Below are 26,218 nucleotides of genomic sequence, written 5' to 3'. Positions count from 1 at the left end.
CAAAGGCTTGTGATTTGGATAAAGCTCCTCTGTATGTTGTCTCTGCGCTGATATACGAGATAAATGCTGCGAGGGTAAATGAGTTTTCTGTAAAGCAATTTGCAGTGTTTACAATGAATGATTAATTGGCATTGTTTGGGGGAAAAAACTTTGTCAGGGACCTTGTTCAATATTACATGTTCATCATGCCTGCCAGATACATACTTGCCTCACAGATATTTGCGTAAGCTATTACATCTTGTTTCAAAACAACTGGAAAGATTTTTTGGACCTGACATTCACAAACAGGTTGATCCCCTAGAAAGACATTGTTTTACATGCATCTGATGTGCAGTGCTTTGTTTAAACCCCATCGTTTGTTGAGGGTTTAGCCATCAAATCAAATTGAGTGTGCTGTTTTGTATGTGTTCTAGCCTCATAAAAGTAGTCTCTGGGTGGAATAGCAGGTATGCTGATATCAGTATTCCCACAGCCTGCATAATTGCTGTAATTTGCTTTCCCTTTGGGTAATCTGTAAACATGGCTGTTTTGATGTTTTTGGCATCCTCCATTGGCTGGGCTCTCCACTCCTCCAGTGGAGCCCCCATCCCAGCCCAGGGTGACACAAATAGATCCTTCCCCAGAAGGCGCACGTAGTTCCACATGGGCACAATCAATACGGCCCAGTTGCACCAGGACTGTGGCGGTATTAAAAGAACCCTGTGAGCTGCTTCTCACCATGGCGGCGTTTTAGGGAAATAAAGCTATTGATCCTCCAGGGCCTCTGGCGGAGCATTAACCTGGGCCTACAAATTAGAACGTGCTCATCTGGACACATCTGCCTGCAATGTTCCCAAAAAGCCAGTCAAAGGGAGAGAAAAGGAGGGCTGTGAGGCCTGCTGCTTCGAATGATGAGTAGAGCGCTACTTGACGCCCTTGTCGGAGCGGGGGAGGCGTCTGGATGCCCAGGACTTCCATTAGACGCCCAGGATGGTGGCATGGGTCGATGTGGTAAGGTTTGGTTGGGGGTACTCCATCTCAAATCAGTGTGGTTCCTTCCCCTCCTATGCAGAGAGAGAGGGGGCTGACCCACAGTAAACCTGATCTCCTGACTGGAAGGACAATGAGGGAAAGGGCTGCTGGGTCCAGATCATGTACCAGCAATGTCAAAGACTTTTCTCCTTTTGAACAGTTTCATAAAAAAGAATCTAAATCATTTTCTGTCTTCTCAGAAACAGCCAAACTGTCCAAGCTTTACATTTTTAAGCAGATTCCCTCTAAAGCACACAACAAACAGTAAATATTCTTGGCACCTTATGAGAAAAATAGCACAACTCTTGGATTTAGTAGAACAGAAATAAGTTTTATTTTCACATAACATCTCTATTTGTCTGCAAAACCTAGAATTACAACCCCCCATGGTACCATATTTCAGCCATTGATTCAATGTTATCACTTGGTGGGGTGTCCTACAAGTTAGTAATTATATTTGACAAAGGCTCAGAGTCTGGGTACACTGAGAGAATCACAAACATTTATGTTGATCTTTAAACATAAACATAGCTTGACTAAAGAACATTGGATTGATGTTCCCCTTTTTAAACCATACCTTCCTCACATCCTGAATGACTTGTCGCCTCAGTCTGACCCGTATCCTTACACAAACAACGTTATTCAAGTTTAAATTTCCAAGTTATATTTGCCACTTATAAATGTATCGGGCATTTCTAGGGTTAGATATGTGAATATGTGCATCCCTGTTTGAAATATGACCACAGTAATATCCCATCACTTTTTCTTAACACAAAATGTAATTAAGAGCCTTCCCCAGATTGAGAAACTTCAGAAAATGTCCCTATTTCTTATTAGGATGTCATACAAATGAGTACTTTTATTAATCCTAATCCCTGTTGTTCAAAAGTAATTTGATCGGATTAAAGATTTTAGATTTGATCAAACCTTCAAAACAGGTTGTTATAAAAGGATTACAAATATCAGATGTGATGTAAGCCAGTCTTGTTTTTACCTGGAAAAGAGCTTTGTTTGCATTGTTCAATAGTTTTGGGTAGAATTGGAATAACTTTGTCACAAACAATTAAGATTATCCCATCAAACAAAATAACATTTTTACAGAGAAGTTGATACTGTGGACTTTTTTCATATTTTGCTCTTCAATTGTTGTATTATACTGGATAAAGTAGATGTTAAAGTTTTCAAAACAATAAAGGATAACATCTTTCACCAAATAACTCATATTATTAATTGATAATAGTATGTTTAATTTAATGCAGTTTTGATTTTGGCGCCCCCTGTGGAAGTATAACTGAAGTGTAATTCAGACCTCTGGTAATCAAGATTTGGTCATCCTTAAAAGTGTGTGTCTGGATCAGGTTGATCCTATCCCTTGCTTTTAATGAGGGTAAAAGTATGATTTATTACTGGACAGGAAAAAAAGGGGAATTTCCCAATTTGGATCAGTCCCATTCCTCATTGAGCCTTTGAACTTCTAGGTCCAGGCAGTCAGATTTTAAAAGTTAGAAACACATTTACATGCACCATCAAGTTGTAAGCATCTCTCTTCAAACTTGTACGTCAAAACTAAAACCCTTAGATGACTCCAAGCTTTTTTTTTACTCATAAAATTAGATTAAAGTATGAATTTTCCAGATTTTTGTCAACCCTAAAACATACTAAAATGTTAGAAACGTTCAATTTGAGGAAAGCATTTTTGTCCTTCCTTTTAAAAACATTTACATGATTAGTGTTTAATAATGAAAACACTCCATGTATCTCTTCAAACAACACATTTCACCAGCTATGCTCACACAGATGGAGACACTTTGGAAACTTTCCCTCTTTTTTTCTCAGCCTGCCCTACCAGTGGGAAGCCTGGAAGTTCTCTGCCCCAGTTCTCCATGTCCTTGAGAGTTGTGCCTTCGGGCCAGGGCTGGTGGGGTCCCGCGGTGCACAATGTGTGCTTCTCACTCCGCCTCCCGCTGTACTCCGCTGCCCCTGCATGGCTCTGGAGAGTTGCCAAACTCGGAGGGGTTGTTCATGCAAGTGGGGGAGCGTGCATGTTACCACAGAACAGCTCTGAACATCAACTGGGTACAACCGGGTATAAATCACTTCCCAGGATTGGCCGACTACAATGAGGTGCTTGGGAAGATGTTGTTTTGAACAATCAGACTAAATGTTGTAAACAGTGATAAGTGATGTGCAAATGACTGAGCATCTTGTTTCACCAACATCCTGCTTTTACAAAGGTTAAACCAAAGAGTAGAGCATATAGTCAGACAAAAGCACATCAGCTTGACTTGAAAAATGAAGCAATTTCATCTTCTTTATGAAGAAACCCGTGGTAATATATTCTTAAACCAACATTATATTACTTTTGTTTAATGATTAAATTAAATCACAAGAAGAGGTAATTATAATGGGTGGTCAGAAATTGTAGCAGTACGTGTTTGACAAATCTCTTTATATTTTATTCAGTACATATGCAATGTTTTTTGTAATTAATATGGATATTGGCCAAGAGCAAAGATAAAGATCCATTTTCTAATATTTTGTCCTTGGATTGTGCACTCAGGGAATTTACTCCCCCTTCTCTCTTTCGTTTCCCTGGCTAAGGCATGGGGAATTGGTGGGATAAGAGGCTATTCCCTAAATAGCCCATGGCAAGAGGTATCCTGATTAGCATGCTGCCTGCTCTCTGGCAGCAGTCCTCCAGGCCACCAGCGCTATCACTTACGTGCTGTTTGTATTTGTAGTTGATAGTGTGTGCTGTTATAATTGGAATGAGCTCAGGAACCTCGTTTGCTTTTGATCCGCTGCCAGCCACTCAGAGTGCTACTGGGCCACAGCTCTCACCTCCACACTCCCAGTGGATTATGGGAAACTGCAACGCTTATGTTCTAAAAAGCGCCTGACAGCATCTCACTCAAGGTCGAACAATACAATGGTTGGTAGTAAGGGGAGTAGAACAAAAAAAAAAGAGATGGAGGGAAAAGTTGAACAGATATTTGAAGGAACTCTGGGTATTGGGTCCGGAAACTGGGTAAAAGGTATTTAAGATTTCTGAAACTGAAAGGTAAATATCCAAAGACCATTGTGCATGTTTGGGGTATATTCAATAGCATTCAAGGATGACTGACATTATAACCTCCGGTAGACTCTGCAGAGACCTAATCTGCTTATGTATGACCAACTGGCAGAATTATGTTGTTACACCTAATAAATCTGTGACTTATAAACAAAACACAAGAGACATGTTGACTTGTTTAGGCAACAAATGCCCCTACAGTTAATTACTTCATTTCTTAGTCACAAATAGAACCATTTACGAAGAAACAATATTATTGTCTTGTTTATTTTGATCAAACAATCATTGACAATGCATGATACTTTGTGTTTCTCTTCACCATAAACTCAAAGTTGAACAATTGAATGCTTTGTTGTGATCGATCACTCGAAAACTTAACACAACTGATACAGTAATGCTGAGGTTGATATCAGAATACACTTTTTTACATGGTGCATAGTTTCATGTGAATCAACACAATGATAATAGGGAATTGAAAAATTCTGGACGATCAAACATTTAGTTTTGTGATTTGTCAGTTTGTCACCCAAGTCTGCTTTAAAGAGCATTCCTCATCTGGACTTCATCAAGAACTTTAATGTCACTTGGAAGAGTACTCTAAATTGATGCATGCTTGTGGTTCATTTCCTTTCCCTCTCCATGACATTTCTACAGTTTGATTTGCTGTGCTCAGCACTTTTCCAGAGTGGACCAACTCCAAGGACTTATGGGAGTTTGATGCTCCCTTGCTGCCAAATGCCAGCAGGCCGATGAAAAAAGATATGCGAAACTTCTAAGCTCAATATTTAATCAGGCGCTGGGTTACATATGCTGTTTGATTAGGTGAGAGAATTCTACCTCCCAGAGTCTTTGATTGCTTTCAAAATATTTGGCCAAAAAATTAATACTCCTATTTGAACAGTGTGTTCTCAGCACTAATATCCCTGCACCAGTTACAGTATATAATCATCATCATTACATTTTTATTCTCTTAAAGATGGCTCTGAAGCAGTGCTGTCCCTCTTCCCTATTCTTCTCCTTCATGTTCCTCTCTGCTTTAGATTATTCTGTTATCACTATTACTTACATTATTACTCATATTGCAATCATTAATAGTCTTGGGCAAGAAGTTTTTTACGTAGTTGTCGTTGTTTTCCCATTCTGCATTATTATTATTATACTCATTATTTCCCATGTTTTCTGACCAGAAGTCCATCTTGTCGCATCCTAATCATCCAGGACTGCAGAGATTCACCTGAGAATAACCTTGATGAGCTTGTTCCAGGAGGGCATTACCACTGGTTAAGTACAAACACCTGCTAAAATATTGGCAATTAGGACATAATTAGCTGCTAATGTATTTCTAATCCGAAGCGGGCCATAGATTTGTCTTTTTTGCGTAGACTCCCTTTTTTTAATGTTCTCTGTTGTTATTGTTTTCCTCAGGTATTTGTATCCCGAGAACATTGACTAAGTGCCCTAGTTCATCATATGCAAATGGCTTATTAATTACACATGCATTATGCCCGTATTCAGAAGACATCAAAGGGCCTGTGAGTCTTCAGATGGTCCCCCTCTGTACCACACTCAGGTTACAAATGCCTGCGTGTGCACTTTCCTGTTTGCCTTTTCGGGCAGAATAACTACATCCTCAATTAAAAATTTTCACTGGAACCTCTTTTTTTTTCTTGTCTCCTAATGTTTGAGAATAACCTCCGGTGGTCTGCAGTTGTTTGGTAACCACAAATTGCAAATAATCACTTGAGACTAGATTACATAGCATTATTAGAAAGCAAGTGAGTGTATCTTTCTAGGGAAGCCAAACTAATATTTGCTTTTCTAAATGAGACATAGTTGTCAGTGTATGACCTCACTAATCTTTCCATTCTATTGATCAGCTTCTTCATCACCATCATAGTGTTTTGGTGTCCTCAGCCATGAACTTCAGATGTTTCTGCTCTGTGTCTGCATGTTTTGTTCCGTCTATTTCTCCCCTGTGACTTCTCTGTTAACGATCTGAACAGCAGGTGTCACAGTGTGATTTATACAACCTATAATGCCTTACATTGATTAGCAATACAGCTCTAATGGGATACCAGCTCTCAAACTCCTTGCCAGGAAAAAAAAACATTGCATGCCACACCTTTTTAGTGCTATACTTATTTTTGCATAAATATCAGCAACCCAACCTGTCCGATGAGAGAGAGAGAGTTTGTGGTGTGCAATCACTGTAACCCTGGGCAGTCCTCTGTTATCAGTCTCTGCTGGGCTGCTCTGACTGGGTGCTGCTAGCATAATTAGCACAGCACTCACTTTGATGATAAAATGGCTAATAGAGTGTTCCTTCCCTCCCCTGCCTACCTGATTTTACCGTCATTTATTGATCTAATTAAAATAATTTTGCTGTTTGTGGCGTGTTTTTCTTATGTAAAGGAACTTTTGATTACAGATACTTAAAACAGATTGTGTATGTGCTAATAGACACAGTACTCACTTAAAGGTATTTCTTGCATCTGTTAAGAGTCTGTTGTAACAATGCAATCAGTGCACATTTAGACTTGATGCTGAAAATAAATGTCTTCTGAAGCCACTCCCAAGATGATAATACATTTTCAAATAACCCAAGACAGCTGAGAAAAAAAAATAAATCTGTCATTAAAGATGTGGAAAAACAAAGAAGTGCTGCAGATTACTGACACTAATGCAGAACAATGATTCCACCACATGTATAGGAGCGGGTGTACATCAAAGCCACCAGGTGGGGCTGATTCTTTCACAAATGCATCCCACGATTGGCATTTTTGTTGAGAGTCTCAGCAAAATAATGCTTAAATGAGGTTCTATTCTCCGGCACATTTGTATGGCACCTCAAAAACTATCCTTTCTCATTAGCAGACCAAACTGTTTGTGGTTGTCCTCATTACTAAAAAGATAGAGCTCTACCCCCAAAGGTAACTTCATCAACACCAGAGACAAATCTGTCTTAGGTGCTCTATTTATATTTCTGACTCACTGCCACAAAGATTTATTCTGCACTCCTGTCAATCCATCTCTCTAATGGGCAATGGCATCCTTTTTAGTTTGGATCGCTGGTGTGTCTGTGTGCGTCTGCGTGCACGTCTGAATGTGTACACGCACATTTTTTAGCAGCAGGATTTTTTTTTTGTCAGATGTGCACACAAAAAACAAGTACCTCGAAGACACAGAGTCTGTCTCATTTCTAAAGAGAGTCATCTTTAGATAGAGACCTCAGATGTCGTGTAATTAAGATGATAAAAAAAAAGCTATTTGCACTTCCATGGGTTATTAATGTGGTTTAATGATGCAGAGATCAACTATAAGATGTCTGCTTGTTATGGGGTTAATCTCCTCATTCTTGCAAAAGCGATAAAGATAAACATCTTTACACAGAAATGGGCTCATGAAACTCCCCAGAGAAACACATCCCAACTTCAGAAGAAAGTTTGAAGGACCAAAAATAAAACTGCGGTTCAGATTAGCTTGGTCATTCTGGAAAAATCTTTTAACAACGCTATCCAATTTCAGAATTGTTTGTAAAATGAAGAACTCTTTGAAACCTATCATGAATTCATACAATTCTAATACATTAATAATGTGTTTCATACTAGATATTTGAAGTTTTCAATCATTCCACACAGGCTGATGTAGATCAGGAATATGAATGTAAACAGAGTATTTTAAAGGTTTACAAAGTAAAGGTCTTTCATAGAGCTATGAAAAGCATACCTTGTTTTTTTTTGTGTTGTTTTTAATAGAGTTTAATGTTAATCTGCATTGTCTCTTTGGTATGTTTTTCAAAGGATCCCAGCAGCAAGGTTAGATCATTATATATTACACCCAGGGAAGCTAGAAAACCCTAATCTGACACTCACTTTAATTGAAGAAAAAAAAAGTTTTTGTTAAGAAGACAAAGATATTAGAAGTTCTTTGTGTTCACAGAAGGTCAATGTTGTCAACTCTAAATTCTCATTTTTAATCACTTCTGAGTTTCTCAAATGGATCCATTTATGATGACTAACTTGGGGTTCACTTGAGTGTATGGGTGGTAGATCTCCTAATACATCCAACGTGTAAATGTCATGCCTGCTGATGACTTTATCATGAACGCTCTGATCATTACACTGTCATTAGTTAGCAGACATGGCTGCACCTCGTTAATGTACACAAGCAATCTGAGGAGCGGCAGATAATGTTGTGTGGTGGTGGTGTTTAATGAGGGTCCATATTTGCATACTGGCCTCCACCCCCACTTGCATTCCCAGCCCAGTCTCATTTATAAAAATAAATCACATTAGAACATCACCGGCTAATAAAGTCGACTCCGGCCCACATCCCACGTCCCTGTGATAGCCAAGTCTCAGTGCAGGAAATACACAAAGCAGTCTCTCAGGATTAGAGAAAACCTATTATAGAAAATCCTCCTATGGCTCCGGAACATTCTTCATATTAACACCGTGCTTCTGAAGTAAATTACGCCAGTTGTTGTGCACGCTACAATCAAACACTTTATCAAGGAATCTCCTCTGAAAGTACGAGCAAATATTGAAAGTCGGCCTATCAAGTAATGCAACCACTTAGAGGAGTCAGATTGAATTACACATCCTGTCACTGAAAATGGAAGTAAAATAAGAGTGTCTTTGATTTTGAAGTAGTTTGTAATCTTGATTGCACATAATTGTACAGGATACCACCTGAGGCGAGCTAGTTTCACCGCTATTTCTGCATTATTGAAAGGCTTTGATTCTGTGAAGAAAAGATTAGGCTTTGATTATGAAACGAATACAATTAATAGCAACACTTGCATTTTGAAGTAAAGCGGCTAAGCTTGTTTCATTTGATTGTGAGCATCTCAGTGAACACAGGATGGTGGGTGCGGGATGGGAGGGGGGGGTGGCTGGGTCAATAGCTACCCCCTTGTAACAGTGTTTTGTCCTGTGACTGTGTGTGTGTGCCCAAGTGTGCACATGTTTGTGCCCCCAAGTCAAACCCCACTAAATAAACAGTGTGTTTCCTGATGCCTAACGGTGTGCACAGCCCATGCACCACTGATGTCAATCCACCCAGGACTACCAGTGGCTCCTGCTCCACTCACTTACTTACTCTTTGGCTCACTCCATCCTTCCTTCATGGTCAAATTGACACTTGGTGCAGAGGCAGGCAGACAGGGAGCCTCTCTGCCTCCAGAGATGTGGCCCAGCTGTCAGCCGTCTAATCCAGTCCAACCTCCCCCCGAGCCAGGCAGGAACTCCAGGCTGCTCCCCCCTCATCTTCACACCCAGAGGCACGGCAAACAGCTCGGCCCTCGTCAACACTACAAGCGGTACGCCGGGAGGGGGGCACTTTGCTAGTCAAATCAGTCTTGACCATTCATCATAAATCAAGTGTCACAGTGGGATGGCACACCAGTTAAGCCAAGTGATTGTAAATGAAAACCAACAGGTTATTGCTTTTTATGACTTTGTTTCAGTGTTTAGAATCATATGTTACAACTCACAAGAAGTTTAGATTTGTTTATACTTTTAGTGATGTTGTGTATTTGTTTAGGTTTTTCAGGCGATTTAATAATTTTGTTTCCAACCACTTTCATAATCTGATCAAGCACTGCCCAAACTATACCATCTCCTTTTCCATCATGAGGAGACTGCAACTGTTGCCATTGTTACTATGGAAACGACTTTGCAACTTTCGATATAGTGCAGGCTTAGATGAGACACTATCTAACCCACTGCAGTCTTTTTCAGAGATACCATAATTTGACCTGACTCTAAAAAACATGTATCCATGTAAATATATGTATGACATTCATAGGCAATTTGATAACAGCATTTTAAAAGCACACATTTATTTTTGTTGTGGTTTGCGAGCTCTCCTGGAGCAGTCGTGGGCATGTGTGTGCGTTGTCGGGAGTGTGCGTCTGTACCTCTTGGTGTGGTTCCCCACGGCATTCCCAATATCAGTATTCCTGTAGATGTGTTTGATGTGTTTGAAGCCACGTAGCATACCTTGGAACATGACAGTAAACATGGCAGAGGCTCTCCCTCAGAGGAGCAGTGATGCACGTCACCCCTCAGAAGTCTGTGACGGGTGTACAAACCAAACCCACCGGGCCACATGGTCTCCTGGGATTCTCCCCTTACGATGCTGTGCACACTGGCTGCATGTTGCTCAGTGTTCAGAATCATTCCACCCTCGGTTTAAAAAAAAACCAAAAGAGCAAACTCTAACAGGAGACAAACAAAGAGGAAAAATGCAAAACATGGACTTATGTGACAAGTTATAGGGCCCACTTAACTGGTAATCTGACCCAGCAGCATTGGATGTCATGATATATCCTGATCTAATGTTTTCCCTGTGCCTTATCCCTAGAAAATCACTAGTGTACGTTTCCTGCATGCATCCCTGGGGAAATTAAGAGGCACAGTATGTATCTCAAGAGGATTCCCCCCCAAGAATGAGAATGAAGCAGGCAGCATGAAAGAGTAGTGTTGGTGTGAGGGAGCTATTGGTCTGGCAAAGGGATTGCCAACACATCAAAATAGCATGGGTGTTGAACAAGACAGAAACTTGCACCTTTTACACCTGCCAGAGAGAGAGAGTGCAGAGAGAGAGAGAGAGATAGAGAGAGATGGAGAGTACATCCTGTCATGGAAAATTTCCATAGCCACACATGCACCGCATGATGTGAGGTGCACAAGTTGACGCTTCATGTCAGGCAGAATTTCATGAAGTGACAAGTACAACATGTTCACATGACAAAAGGTGCTTTGAGTGTTGTTTTTTGGGTAGGTAAGATAAGTCATTTGTATACTGTAGCTGTTTTGTAATGTCACAATGGCAATGCTTTGAAAAGCAAAATCTGTGATCTCGGACAGAAAAATCTGAGTACATCAACTGTTACTGTGGTAACAATAACAGTTGATGTCACTGTAGTTACACAGTCAAAAGTTCAGTTTCTTCAGTGTATTTGACAGAAAATACCGTTCAACATTCAACATGCAATTTTACAGTGTAATTAACATCTTAAAAGATACATCTTTTTTCCATGTCGTTCATGTCCACAAGAAGGCTTTCTAGCGTAACAATCTTAATCTGTGAGGCACATGATCGATACCCATGAGCTGTCTTTTCTTCTTAGAAGACATACCAGTAGGGACTGTATGACTTCTTTTTTCATAGGTGCTTTGTGATGAAGCCCCTTCACTTGTTTATTCAAATTTCTAAGACTTAAATTTCAAAACATGCAATCAAATGTGTTATTTTTTAATGTGTCTGCATTATACAATGAGGACCCCTTTTTGAGAGGATTCTGAGACAGACAAAAGGACAGTGACCTGCTTAAGAAAAACAGCAGCACAGACCTTGAACCACAACCCGAATGAGCTCTTAAGTCCACATAATATCTAATAGAGTATCATGCATGAGCATTTCATAGGCTTTAAAAAACATTAACAAGGACTGCAGGCTAGATAGAAAATGATCAGGTATAATGAACACATTACACTGCATGTTGACTCTTATATATATTTCTCTTGTTCTCTTATATATTTGTGTGGGTCTTAATTATTATCATTCAATGTCAAACACAGTCCACCCACAGCATAAAAGGTGTACTTTGACTCTACATATAGGAGCTCAGCTTGTCAGTCAAATGCAGACTCACACACGGCCCTCCTGCCAACTGAGAGGAAAAGGATTCATTCTGATTAGACCTTCCTATCTTCAGGAACAATTTGGTATGAGTAATATGTTTTCAAGCGACTTTTCCTGGTCAAGGATGAACTTTAATGCTCACAAAATATTAGTTAATGAAAACGTATAATTGCCCCAAGGACAAGTACATATTAAACGTCCAAAAGAAATATTGATTTGTTTTAATAATAAGTTAGGTCTTTATAAGAAGACACCTTGCTTTGTCGTTTACTTTGTGCGCCTTGTTACAGAAAAGGTTTATTTTAGTGAAAAGTAACATTTTTGATTTAATTGTTCCTAGTGAGAAGACTTAACAAACATGGAGATAGCATTAGTATGTGGCATTGATTTAGGACAATACTATCACATGTATATTGTTGCTGTTAACACAGAGAAACACCTAACCAATTCTTAAAATTGTATTTCTATAGAGTAGCCCAGGAGAAATCCCAACAATAAAGACAGCAAGACAGGACAAAAGCGCATGGATGGAGAGGTGGTGTTGAAGGAGGACAGTTCATTGAGGTCAGGATGACAGTGAGAAACAGATGAGATGGGGTGGCTGAGGAATGTTTTGTAGGTGGTATGTTGTAGGAGCTGTGTCGGAAGGGGGTGTTGGTGGGCTATGGAGGGGTGAGGAGGGAAACTAGGCCAGTGTCCAGACTCAGAGCACCAAAGGCCTCCCGTCCCTGGATGCCCCGTGTCAGCCCTCTGACAGGAGAGATGGGACTTTAACACAGAGTTTTTCACCACCAGACGCTTCTCTGAAGAATACCCCTCACACCCTCTCCTCTCCTCAGCGCACTCTTACCAGTCAGAGTTTGAGGAGAGAAATGCACTCGTTACAATAAGGAGGGCACATGGCATGGGACCTGAGGCTTTGAGTGCCGCCTCCTCCACACTCTCGGTAGAATTGGGATCTTTCCTGCAAGAACTGTGCATTTCCAAACCTGACATGCAGTAAATAGAATTTTTGAACTGTCTTCACACTGCTGAGATGCATGACCACACATTATCTTTCTTTGCTTTTTTTTTTATTATTATTTGAAAAGAAATACCTTATTGAGCATGAATACTCACTGATAGCTGAATTTGAAAACTCCTTCTCATCCCTGCAGTCTATTCTGCTAATTCCTACCCCACAGATAAAGCAGACTTATTGTCAGGCTTAATCAGGTGGTCTGTTACCTTGGCAATTAAAGTCTTGTTAGGGATATAAAACCTTGAGATTCAAATGGAGGGTCCCTGGCGAGTCAAACCACTGAGCAAATCCTTAAACCAAACAACCTTCCAGTGGGAACACTTCTTCTCCGAGGATAGATGTTTAATTATCTCTGCTTGTTTGAGGGGGAAAGGAAGGAAAAACTGTTTCACTCCCTCTTGTTTGTCTTAAAAGCTCGTGAGTATTTAATGGAATTAATCTAAGGAGCAATCAGTGTGCTATGTATGTTTGATCGTCGCAATGCATTGACCCATGATGGAGAATAAGGAATCGTTTGTGCGAGAGGGGTCAGTGTTTATTCTTGTGTTCCAGTGAAAACAAAGAACCATTGTACAAAGATACAATCTGAGTCTTTAAAGCATTTGGTCTTATTATTTTTAGAATATTAAATGGATTTACCTCTCTCGGTTTACTTTAAATGAATTAATCTTTTAATATTGCGGCTAAGTATGATCATTTATCATTTATTCCCAATTGATGCAAAACACCTATTCCAATGTTAGCTCTCCTAAACTAGGCCAACTATTTTCCCAAAAGAACATTCTTTTTTGGAAAATAATGCTACATATTTAAGCAACACGGAGCGATAATTTATCATTATTTAATGATATCCACCAGACAGTACATCACACACGGTGCAGTCAGCAACAACAGCTGTGCAGGATCTTGATGGGCTTATTCCCAGTCTCAATTTCTCTGCGTGATCAGTCCCAGGTAGGCCTTTGACCCCTTCTTTTGTGTCCAATATGACTTTTTCTCTCGGAAAAGCTGTTCCAGGATCTCTCCTGGTCTCCTTTCATCCCACTCTTTGTCTGTTTCTCCTTACCTCTCTGACATGCTCCTCTAAATGGGCCTGGCATGCATCCCACTGTCTAACGAAGGTATGTGTGTGTGGGCGGTGTTTAGGGAGGTAAGACCTTCTCTGGGACACACTAATCAGCTCCAAACCAAGGACCAGGAAGAGGCACTGGACAGGTGAGTGGAACCACTTGCTACACCCCCTGGCTGCACCTGAGTGTGAGGGTCAAATCAGCTCCATCCTTTATGGCCGAGTCACTCCTTCATTCTGGTGTCCCCAGTCACCTGGCTTTCATCCCTGGTTGCTGGTCCCATTCCTATGAGGCCTCTGAGGGAGGAAACAATCAGCAGCTGCTCCACCGAGGGAGCCTCTGGATGTGGCGTCTGCCAGCCCTGTGTGTGTTAACCTTTTCTTTTAATTAACTCCATCCCAACTCCCAGCTCCCAACTCCCGTCACCATAGTCCGGAGAGAGGTTTTCAGGGCTTATGCAACTGTCAGTGAAGTGGGGGAGTCATCCGGGAGCATTAAGGTGGTGGGCGGGTGGGAGTGCTGAAGGTGAGAGGGGTGAGGAGGGGGAGGAGGTGGGATGAATAATGTGTGCATGGCCTGGGATTGAGGGTTCTTCTAATCCTTGAGAGCTTTTTATTTAATCCACATGCCTCCACACAACTACAACACACGAGTCATTCTACACATCTGCCTGTATCCCAGGGACAGCCCAGAAATAAATTGGACATGCTGATGAGAAGATGGCCACTCTTGATTATCACTTGAGCTCATTATTCCGGAAAAGACTCTGAAATGTTTGTCACAGACCAGTCTACATGTGCGTTCAAAACTCATTAAGGCCTAATTTGCTGAGTTGTGTCTGTTGTGGTGTAAAACAATAATATATTATGTGTTTAAAAAAAGCTATAATTTAACAAATTCCTGAGAATGAGGGGCTTAGCTCTCCAAAATAAGGTGGACACAACCTTTGATTCCCTGGTAAGTTTTTGTTATGAAAAATCGAAATCAAGAGTTTAATTCACAGTGAAGTGAACATATCACCATAAAAACAATGACCAACGCTTTCATAATTTATGTAATTATGTTAAAGTACCATAATGACGTCCTTTATGCGATGTGATTGTTGATTTTTTAGCACTGCAAGACTAACTGCGGGATACACTTTCGTTTCTACATTTATTTGTCTAAATAAGCAGTTGCTTATTAGTTTTCATGTAGACTATTTTAAGTGAGGTATGTTCGTCATATTTTTGTGTCTAATGTTAGCCAAAGCTGACACAGCTGTTAGCTAGCAGGTAAGGTGTATCCCTGTTTCCATAGTAACGCAGGATGAAACTGCTGTGAAATTTCTAACTTTGGCATATACACACTCTTATATATAGGCTGCGTTATTTTGTGTTACCTTTAAGGGAAATATATTTTGGGTTGTGAAACTTTCTGGTCATTTTATGTTTTTATGCAATTGATATGTCTGCCAAAACTGAGCCTGCATTCATTTTATATTGTTTAAGGTGCATTGTACTGTATTGTATTCATTTTTCTATGAAAGGATAACGGATTCTATCTTTCTATTGTTTTTCCTTTTTATATTGTGTCAGAAATCATTACCCCACTCCCTCTAATTCAATTCAATTCAATTTTATTTGTATAGCACATTTCATACTTATGTAAACCTGATGTGCTTTACAGGAGACAAAGACAAACAAACAATACAAACTCATTAAAAATAATAAACACAACATATCAAAACAAAACAGAGAAAGATAAACTAGCAGCCAAAGGCACGAGAGAAAGACACGTTTTATGGACACTTTTAAAAGAACTAAAATTTTCGACAGACCTCCACTCATCCAGTCTCACTAGCTTATAGCTACAACTACATGTAAAATATGCTTTCCTAAATTGTTAAATTTGTGTAAAATTCACTGAAGATATTGATATCATGATTTTGTCTGACAGTGTAAAATGTTCTGTATTATAAGGGACTCTGTAGCATGGCCGCTTAGTGCTACAATATAGAGGTTAGTGGGCTTGATCTCATCTCACAGTGAAGATCTTCTAATGAGACAGTAGTAATGAGCAAGAAAAAAAAATCCCTCTTATTTTTGTTAAAAAAAAAAAAAAGTGTTGAAAGGTTTGCTTTCATCGTGTGTGTCAGTGCCAAGTGGAAAATGTCCATCTTTCACCGGGAGATTTTAATGCTCATCTTGGCTCATGGTAGTGCCCCCAGGGGATCTTCTTTCTTGGCATGTTCATAGTGGTCACCATTTGCTGGAGACGGGCTGTGGAGGTCAAAGCCATTTGAGAAGGACATAAAACCCCTAGAATGATTTTTGATCACACTATGAAACTAACTCTGTTGTGGTTAAATGGTTCTCTTCATGCCAATATAGCACATCTCTGTAGAAGTCATTGTTTTATACCAACTTCAATTCTCAAGCAAATTTAAGTTGGTGTAAGAAAATAGATGTAGAGCGTTTGGAGTTAAAGTGAGATTGAGCGTAATTGTGGTAGGAGTTTGAATTCACTATAAATGAGCTAGCCAATGATCAGGAGTGGCCTTCTGTGCTGGATAAAGTAGAACAGGTGATTAGATTGTCACATAAACGACGATAACGATGTGGAGCTTGGGTCGTGATGTTGCAAGGACGGGCTACATGACTCGAACATCTTGTGAGTCATGTAGCTCTTACACCTCAGTTTTTTGATGGAGTAAGTAAGGGAGAAACTGCCAGGACCTTCTCCTCATGAAGACCCAGAGCAAGGGCACTGTCTCCCCAGCCCCATAGATCAGCCAGCCCTGAATGTCAAATTGCACAGCAGCCGCTGCAGTGCCAGGAGTCCCCCACTTGCTCCCTCTCTGGCCCGTGATCTGCTGTCTGGTGACACCACTGCGCTAATGACCCGGTTTGGGAGTTGCTCTGCAGGGCTCCTTGGCTTGGGAAGATGGAAGTTGTGGATATCCAGCTGGAAGGTCACTTTTGACGAGGACCACTCACTCTACCTTCCCCCTACTTTGTTGACATCCTTCAGTTTGCAAGGATGTTGAGACACGGAATCTGTCACTGGCCTTGTGTTTTAACATTACAGTCTATGATTTTAACAGGCGGGGCTATTAACTGAGTGACACTTCAGGAATATGCTCATAAATGTCCCCAACGTTTTGTAATATATGCAACAGTTCTTGGGAGAGAAGGACATCAATGTGAGCCACACACACATATGACAAGTTTTTGCTCTAGTGTTTAATTGGCCAACAATTTGGATAACAGAGAAGTTGGAAAGCAGCACTCATCCTTGCTTGCCAGCTCTAAAACCCTCTGATTGTTAGTTCTCCGTGCTGTTTTTGTTCTTTTTTTAATCAGTTTACTGCGGAAGTATGTCTCAGAGAGGGCAATGTTTTCAGTCACTTTTTTTTTTTTTACCCTCAGCCTCGGGAGCTTGGCTTGTTGGAGTCGAGTTAAAGTCCCAGGGGAGCGCTCCTCTGGTGATGGGGGCACTGCCTCGACCTCACTCATGCCCGGTGTGGGTGGCATCCAACCAGGGAGACACAATGGAGAGCGAGACTGAAGATGGTGATGCTTCTAGTGGACTCTCCCAGGACTCAGCCTTATTCTCAGGGTCATGCATTCCAGCAATCTCTGTAATTATAAGCAAGTAAGAAAAAAAGTTGAATCTTCTGCCTTTCTCAAAATGAACGTGCCCCACTCCTCAAGGGAAACATTCACATCTCTGAGTTCTAGTAGTTGGATGGGTTTTAATGAGGCAAGTCAAGAGTGTGTGTGGTTGGTGTACATGCATGTCTGTGTATCTGCCCTCGTCTAACGAGCGTAATTGACCGACTCTGCTTTTAAGCCTCCGTTTTTCACCATTTGCGAGAGTATTCTGTTAAATAGCCTTCAGTGATTATTATTTCTTCAGGAGACACTTCATCGGGATTAAAACTTTGTCTGAGTTTTAAAGTTCAGCTACTGCTTGTATTTTTGGACAATGTGCAATTTGGTGCCAAATGGACAGAGGTTGAGTAGTGCCAAAGGTCAGCCAGAACCGCTGATGGGTCCCACCACCTGTGGGTGAAGGATTCCACTGGGGGGCATTTTGCTCCACTGAGAAGCGGAGTGAAATCTCTGATGCTGTGGCACACACACTTGCTGTGGCGTCTCGATGTCTAACTAAAAGCTATGGGTGGTAAAAAATATCCACATAACTGCTCAGTTTTACTCCAAATACTGTGGTGAGCTGAGGTGATCTGAAAACAGACTGTGCCTTTAAGCGTTTGATAGAATTTCAAAGGCTTCTATGGTGCACAGAACATTTTTGAAGGACGACACAATCAGAGAGTCTATTAAATCGTTTATGTGAATGACTAGATATGAAGATGCGTCATGTTGGCTTCCGCTAAAGAAAAATCAATGGCTTTATTTTGCAGTATCATGTTGGTACAAAATGAACAAAAAATTTCTTGCTGGTAATATTGTTTTACAGACAAAAATTGTCACACATTTTTTTTTTATTTATTTATGTTTGTTTCATTCCTTATTCCCCTCACACTCAGAGGTGAAACTTGAAACAAAAACATTTTAGTTGGTTTTCATTGTGCCTATTTGCTACCCCAAATTTATATTTGATTCTCTTTTCCATATTTATAAAGTTATCCCTGAGGGATGAGTCATGTCAGACAGTTTTCGGAGCAACATTCCTCACATGAGGTTTCCTCCCCTTGAAGAAAAAAAAAACAACAACTTCTGAGCCTGAGTGTACTGTAACACAGAGACTGAACTGTGTAAGCACACAGCCAAGTCAAGCCTTTTCCCAGTTACTTTGTCACTAATGAAAGTAGCAAAGAGCCCTGGAGGACTGAAGAGCACTGTTTGTTTGTGTTTGAGAGAGCATCCAAGAGGTACAAGGGGGGAAGGCAAGGTGGTAAAACTTTGGGAGAGCTGCCTGACAGAGTGCCGAGACAGAGAGGGAGAACTTTGGAGCATTGTTAAGATTGAAGTTTTAAGGCAGCTGAGACCTCTTGACAGATTCCAAGCACCGACAAATAGACGTTTCATATGAGCGTGTTTACCAACTTTACTGTAGTTTGTGAGGGCTTTGAATTTACCAAAGCACATCACGTCAATCTGTGTCAGGCTGTTTTATTGATCTTTTGCACATGTTTTATGGCAGCGTGTGGGTGGGGAAATTATTTGAAAAGCAAAGGGTGCAGATGAATATTACAAGATACAAAATGAAAGCTTTGGCATTATATTTAGGTCATGAGTCCCAACTTGTAATGTTTCACGTATAATGCAGGTAAGGGACAAAACATTCAATATTACAAGGCCTATTTCTTCTGTAGCTCTGAATTTTCCATAACTTACATTAATGTATGAGAGGTGATTACTTTAGATGTCTGTAACACTATATGGCCTCATTATGAACTCCAAAGTAAAAGCTGGAAATACCCCATAGAATAAGAGCAGCCTTATTATGTACTCACATCATTAACTTTTATAGTAATAGTTAACTTTTATAGCAAATTTCCTTTAACAAAGAATGATTCTGCCACAGTAAAGGCTATCAAAGGTTGTTGTTAATTTTCTTCCTCTACACCAGCACGTATTTAGGAGTTGCCCTTTGGACAGTTTCTCTCCTTCTCTCCTGTGCAGTAAAAAAGAGACCTTGGTTTCCTCTTTCATTTGTGTCTGAACCAGTCAGAATAGAAATGCATTGAAAGTGGGGAAACAGCATTTTGCGTGACTGTGATTTTTAGATGGGGCCCCTGACAGAGGCTACCTCCAGGCTGCCGAAGGGCAGAGAGCAGAGTGAGAAGCCCACTGCAGGACTCCTTTCTGGATCTCATTTTCACATAGCAGGGGGAGTATGGGGGTCCTGGACATACACATGCAGGTGAGAGTGTAGTTCAGTGCACTATTAAAAGACAGACAGAAAGAAAGAGATTCAGGCATTTAGACAATTACAACACTTCACATTCTGCAGGCTAAAATGAGTTAAGGAGAATTTTACAGTTTTTACCTGACATGATGATAAAAAAATATTTCATGTGAAAATTAAAGAAAGAAAAAAAACAAAGGTCCTGCGTTAAAAACTTAAAAGGAATGTGATGCACGTTTTGAATGAACCATAATAACCTTTTTTCGTTTTTAACCTGAGATTTAAAAAAAACATTATTTAGGTTATTTGAAAATATAATCATGACCAAACAATACTCACATCTATCTAGGTAAAAACCATGACACGAGAACTAACTCCATTTGTTAATAAACTGATCATGCCGTTGCCTATTTCTATGCGTGCCATTACATGTCATATATGTCAATTGCTGAAGAGAAAATGTCTCTGCTTAACCGTTTCTACCAGAAGGGGGACCAGTCCGTCTGCCGTAGACTGAGAGTGGCCGACGGCGAGCTGAGGCAGAGGAGACGCCAGGGTGAGCAAGCCGACTCTGGGTTTAGAGTTCGACTCCGGATCCGGGGACCAGCCGATCCAGCATTCCGCATCTTGCCATGATCCCTAGGATTTTAATCATGCCTCTCTGTCTGTGTGTGAGTGCAGGCAGGCTGACAATGATTTCCTCAGTGATTACGTACAGAGCGAGTCCCTGCGGGGTAGGGGCCCCCTCTGGAGCCATCCTGATGGCTTTGGGGGCCTTGCTTCCATTTTCCATTATTATGTGGACTACCGGAGCGACAGCGCAGTCCAAGACCTTGCAGGTTTGTGATGAGGAGGGAGCTTCCATCTTCTCTCTGCTTCTTCATCCTCTTTTAAGGGCAATTTAGACGTAGACTTAGATCAGATTCCGAACCTAATTCATGATTAGCTGACTGCAGTGAGAAAAGGAAGAGTCTGGAATAGTTTTGATGCAGTTAGGTGGATATGAAGTGAAAAGTGTATTTATCATTTTTCCTCCTTTTTTTGGTTTTGTTGCATTTTTTTTGCACTCTCATAGGAGGCGTTTTGCTGATGTCTTTCTCACGCGGATGCATTTGAGATGAGAGGCGAAAAGCAAATATTGCTCTTTTATTTCTAAACGAACACCATGCCTGCACGCGTGTGTGTTTTCGCGGAGAATGGAAGCGTATGACAGGATTTCTATATTCTCACACTTTTCCCGATACCCAGCTCAACTAAATAGACTCGCCAATACCGATCGGGCTAATTGGATTTTATAACATCCACCTACTCATCATAAAATAACAGTAAACTCGTGTTTTTAGCACGCGGCAAAAAGGGGGATAAGTTGCATATTTCTGTAATGCTCGAAAGGCAGCCGCGATTTTGGACAGTGACATTTACAGAGACTATACCTTTAGACTCTCTCGTCTCACAAATTATCCGACAGAAACTGAGCAACTTCAGCGTGTTTTTTCTGTAGGATGTCGCGCCGCAAGCAAGCTAAACCAAGATCACTGAAAGGTAAGTGAGAAGCCTGTGTTTGCTTGCTCTCAGAACATTTGAATTTTAACGCCATGACAAGTCTCGACGAGCTTTAAGTGAACTTATCGCTCACAGATGTGTAACTGTCTTCCCTTATTACGCATTTCCTAGTGTTTTTTTCCCTGTTGTGCTGCGCATGAAATGGACTGCATATAGCGACATGATGTGTACACTGTGGCAAGCAACGGGGAGACGCTGGTCGGCTTCGGGTCAGACTGCGTTGTATTGATAGTTAAAGCGCAGGGGCAGTGCATTGACAATTTAGGGGGAGAGAGAGAGAGAGAGAGAGCAACAGTGCAGCGCGTCGCTGGCTAAACATCTGGATGTGTTAAAAGACGCTCCTGGTCGAAACTTGAGCCGTCTGATGGAATGGGGCGCATAGTCACGTGACTCTCCCTGTCTGTGAAACTAAGGAGGAAACATTTTATATGATGGGCGGAGGGGGAGGGGGGCTGCGATGTGTACGTCTCCATGTGTATGCACAATAGTTAAAAGAGGAATTGGAGGTGAAGTATGTATTGAGTGCTAATTAGACAGTTTAAGTATAAAGTTGTAGGATCTGGATTCATCACTCAGGTTGCTTTGAAGCTTGAAAACATCCGGACCTTTTGCTGTTTTTATTACAAATACATTGTCTGCACAGCATAGTAGTGGATGTGTGTAAGCTCCCATGTGTTTTTTTTTTTGTTTTGTTTTCGGATACTTATTACTCTATTTCTTCTGGTGGTAATTTGATCTTTCATTTGTTTCTGAGTGTACATGTGTTTGAGAGGGTGAGCAAGGGTGAAGGAGTGAGAAATAGAGATAGAGCAACATGCTTGGGCACACAAGCACACACACATACTCACACACATTCACACTCTACTTTTCTCTGTAGCATTTTGGTAGGGGAACTGCTGGGTTTTCGGGAGGTTGAGCTCCAGTTCATCTGGCAGGCATTGTATTTTGCTCAGCAAATAATTGTCCACAATTTCACATTCCCAGCTTGTGGTCTGTGGACCCCTTTCTCTCTCTCCTCTTTCCTTCTCGGAAGTCTTCATCTCAAAGGAAGATTACATGGTCTGCGGTAGTACATTCATGCAGCCACCATTTTAAATCAATACCCAGGAGAGGGGGAAATGTGAGTGCATGCACATCTAAAAAATCTTACATTTTGTTTCCAGATTGCTTCTGCACTATTCATAGTAAACAGCCCTATACATAGATTTTCTATTTTCTCAGATTGACATTGACTGTTTTTTGGTCAGTTCACGTGACATTTGCTACCCACAAAAGACAAATCACTTATAAATAATTATCATCTGCCTGCATGCTACAAGTGTGTGTGTGTGTGTGTGTGTGTGTGTGTGTGTGTGTGCGTGAAAGAGAGAGTGTGTTTGCATGCATTCAGAGGAACATCTGTCAGGATTTGTGTACATCTATGTGTGCAACAGAGCAGACTAGAGAGTGAGCAAATCAGTATGCAAATGAAGCTAGAGTGATGACATTGTTTGTTTTTTATTGTCACTAAAATTTTAAATTAGAAAAATGTGGCTCACATTTACATTTCGACTGGCATGTCTTCATCGCGGCAGCTCGAGCGAAGCAGACGAGCAGATACGTCACCGATATTTCCCTGTTTTGGATCTGACCCAAAGAAGGCCAGGCAGATGTTATTAATTATTCTTTGTCTATCCCTTTCCTCTGAAACACTCAAGCAGATGTCCGCAAAAACTTTCCGTGTCACATTTTAAAACAGTTGCCTAACACTGTTTTAGTCACTGTTGTCTTTATGGAATTGTGCAATTATTTGCAGACACTTAAAAGGTTGTGCACACAAAAGTGCTGCTTGTTGTCTCCATGTTTTTGCATGTGTCCGTATGTTCATTTGTGTGAGCCTCTCGCTGCATGTGCTCTATTTGGCTGCGGAGTTCAGGTTTCACTTTTTATAGGTTGTCTTCTGCTGACTTGAGGCAGTGGTCAGTGTGGAAGGGTCTCTTTTTAGCGCAGAAAGAACACTTTGTTCTGCGGTAGGAAAAATAAACAGAGGTGCCGATGGAACATGGAGGGAAGGCAGAGCGGGCATCCTGTGCAGCATTTTTAGTGACTAGTTTAGATAGTATGGACATGGAGTGAATGCAGAGGAGAGGAGAAAATAATGCTGTGACAGTTGGTATTCTTTTTTTTTTTCCCATTGTGTACCCCCAGCACACACACCCACTTCCTTGGTATTGGCTGCTTGTGCGAGTCAGAGGTTATGTTTTTGGTCCCATCGAGGAAAAGGGCAACATTACAAGTCCCGTTTCAATTAAGTCTGAGAGACAGATCCGGCTACGTTATTGCTTGGGGGAATAAATGGCACAGGACGAGACCATACATCATTCGCTTATATGCAAACACTTCACCCCAGCCACTGACATTTACTCAATCCAAAGCCTTCTACATTTCTCAACTGTAGGCACATTGTAATTTTGTTTTGATGTGCAGAGGCTTTGGGTCAGCACATTGCCTCAGTCAGTCGTGAGCAGTGAAGAAGGAGGATCTCATTCCAAATCCTGCATGTAGCGACTGATGACTGCCACGTTGCCTGTCCTACAGCACTTCCTGAATAATGTGAGGCAGGCTCGATATTTTCATTCGGAGCATAAGTGACACTCACAGGTCTCAGTCCTGATGTGTTTATTGGCTGAGGAGGAACTTTCCAAGTCCGTCATCCTTATGTGTTTTTCGCATGTGTTTTCTGCGCCATTTACTTTAAGTACAGCAGTTGTCGTGAAATCAGCGCTGTGTCATGTACACCTTTAAATATTTGATGCTCACGAGGAGCTGACATTTGCAGCTACATGAGCGAACTCTGAGTTTTTCAGTACTTTAAAGGACAGGACATGTGTTTTTTTTGTTGTTGTTTTTTTTTAGGCCAAATGCTGATTATTTTAAGGGCCTGTTAGAACTCAAGTATAAATATAAAAGTGTATGAGAATTCTTTTTGCTCAAATGGAAATCAATATAATTGTAATGCCCTGTCGAGAAACAGAAAAAAAACCCTGATTTTTAAATGTTTTACAATCTTAAGGAATTAAAATAGATTTGGATTTAGTGTCAACCCAAATTTTGCGTGAAAGTGTCAGTAACACATTGTCTGTTATGCCCAGAGATTCATAACCACTCCTCCTGTCACTCTTCTCTGGCACAAGCCTGTAACACTAAAAAAGTGAGATGGCACTTTAAGCTTATTGTTTTGTCAGATTTGATCGACTCCGAAGCGCTTTCTTTGGTCGGATCTGATTTACTCCGGAACTCTTTCTTTAATTACACACTGTATTCATTAAGTACAATGTTAAATATAAGAAAGGCCTCTTCTTAATTTGACCAATTAAAATGCAGAAACGTACTCTACCCTGCTCTATTTCTTTCTCCCCTGTTAAATTCTCTATTAACAGTTACATCATTCTTAGTTTATAGGAAGCTGCAGTATTCCAGTCTGTTCACAATTAATGATCTGTGGCATAACACCCATTAACACTTTTCTAATGTGACACAAAAATATGGTTAGTATTATCATTAAGGAAATTATGATGGAGCCGTGGAAAAATCCCATTAGCACGGCTGTCAGTGCTCTTGACATGCGGCTCAGTGTGTTGGACGGGGTGTCGCGGGAGCTGGCCGATATCTCTTCTTATTCCTTGGCATGTGTCTCTCTTGTTGTCATGGATTGTCTGCCACATGGAAAAAAGAGTTCTGAATCAGAGGCAATGATTGATTTCTACCACTGCCGCAAACGAAATGATAAACACTCTGCATATTTTTATTGATCTAATTGTCCAGCATGAATATATTCTAAAGCTAAATTTGCGATAATTCCATATCATGATTATTGATTCGTGACATTTTTTAATATCTACAAGTAGAGCCCTTTTCTTAATACATGCTCTTGCGGTTATACAGTGCATGGTGCTATATGAAGGATTACAAATATTATGCAACCTGATTAACATGCTCCTCTATTGCAAATTATTTATGACACTAATCACCAGTTCAAATAATGCTCATTAAGAAAGTTATTCATGTGCAGTGTGTGTCCTCCTCCCTCCCTCCCCAGCCCTAATTGAGGAGGGTTGACCTCTTGACCCGAGCTAAATTGAGTTGTAGTCCCTGTGGCGAGCGTCTCCTTCCCGGTCAGTCAGGGCGGATTACACAGCCATTGTGTTCGGCACTGTATCGTCCAAACTGGCTGTAACAAAGCAGATGAGTCACGCATATCTAGGAACACACTCAAGGCATCTTTTTTTTTTTATGCTCGAGAAGCGCTGTGATACTCACACACACAAGCATACACACGAATACGTGGAAACCCCCAAATAAAAGTGCAGAAATGTACAGTAGTTTGACACACACGTTTTTAGTGCCGATACACACTCTTCACTGTATTCTCTTACACAACAGGAATCCATTTGATGGATGAGGAAAGGTCCAAGCTGCTAAGAGTTTGTCATGTTTTGCTTATTCATCTCTATTGAATTAGTAGTTTAACAGGGGTGTGATGTATCATAGGCTGTACATGTGGTGATCAATCTGTTCTGTTTTCTGACTTTGAAAAAAAAAGAAGAAGAAAAATACTCCGTCATTTTGTTTTGGCTCCTTGTTTTTCTCCTCTCTGTTTTGAAAATTAATTTCTGCCTAAAAAGAAAATGTGCTGTCTCGGGGATTGTCACTCTCAATATACTGACAGTAACTATGCTCATTTTTTCTGTGTGTGGCCACTGTGTTAATTAGTGGCCTTTAATGCTGTGCCACTTGTTGGGGGATTATGCTTTTTTCCTGCTCCGTATTTTGAAAATCAAAGAAGCAGCTCTGAAATGGTCCCATGTGTGTTTGGTATTGTATCAACAGAACCAGCATGATTACAGTTTGTGACTGACTGAGTGATACACTGTACCTTGTCAAACATTAATTAACTGATAGCGGTGTTTTATTCACTTGAAGTTATAGTCA

General features: G+C 40.7%; 1 protein-coding gene across 3 annotated transcripts in view; it reads left to right on the top strand.

The window, feature by feature from the left end:
• The first annotated feature begins 20,506 nt into the window (after nt 1-20,506).
• Nucleotides 20,507-26,218, top strand: part of LOC306827445 (zinc finger protein 521-like) — an 88,045-nt gene continuing 82,333 nt past the window's right edge. For 2 of the 3 annotated variants that reach the window (XM_079349269.1, XM_079349267.1), the window contains exon 1: nt 20,530-21,226. In XM_079349269.1, the coding sequence (XP_079205395.1) occupies nt 21,187-21,226 (40 nt within the window). In that variant the 5' untranslated portion in view covers nt 20,530-21,186. The other variant, XM_079349268.1, reaches the window with a different exon arrangement.

Source organism: Symphodus melops (genome assembly GCF_947650265.1).
Source record: "Symphodus melops genome assembly, chromosome: 7".
Classification (NCBI taxonomy): domain Eukaryota; kingdom Metazoa; phylum Chordata; class Actinopteri; order Labriformes; family Labridae; genus Symphodus; species Symphodus melops.
The sequence above is the reverse complement of the archived record's forward strand: the minus strand, read 5'-3'. Positions and strand labels throughout refer to the sequence as shown.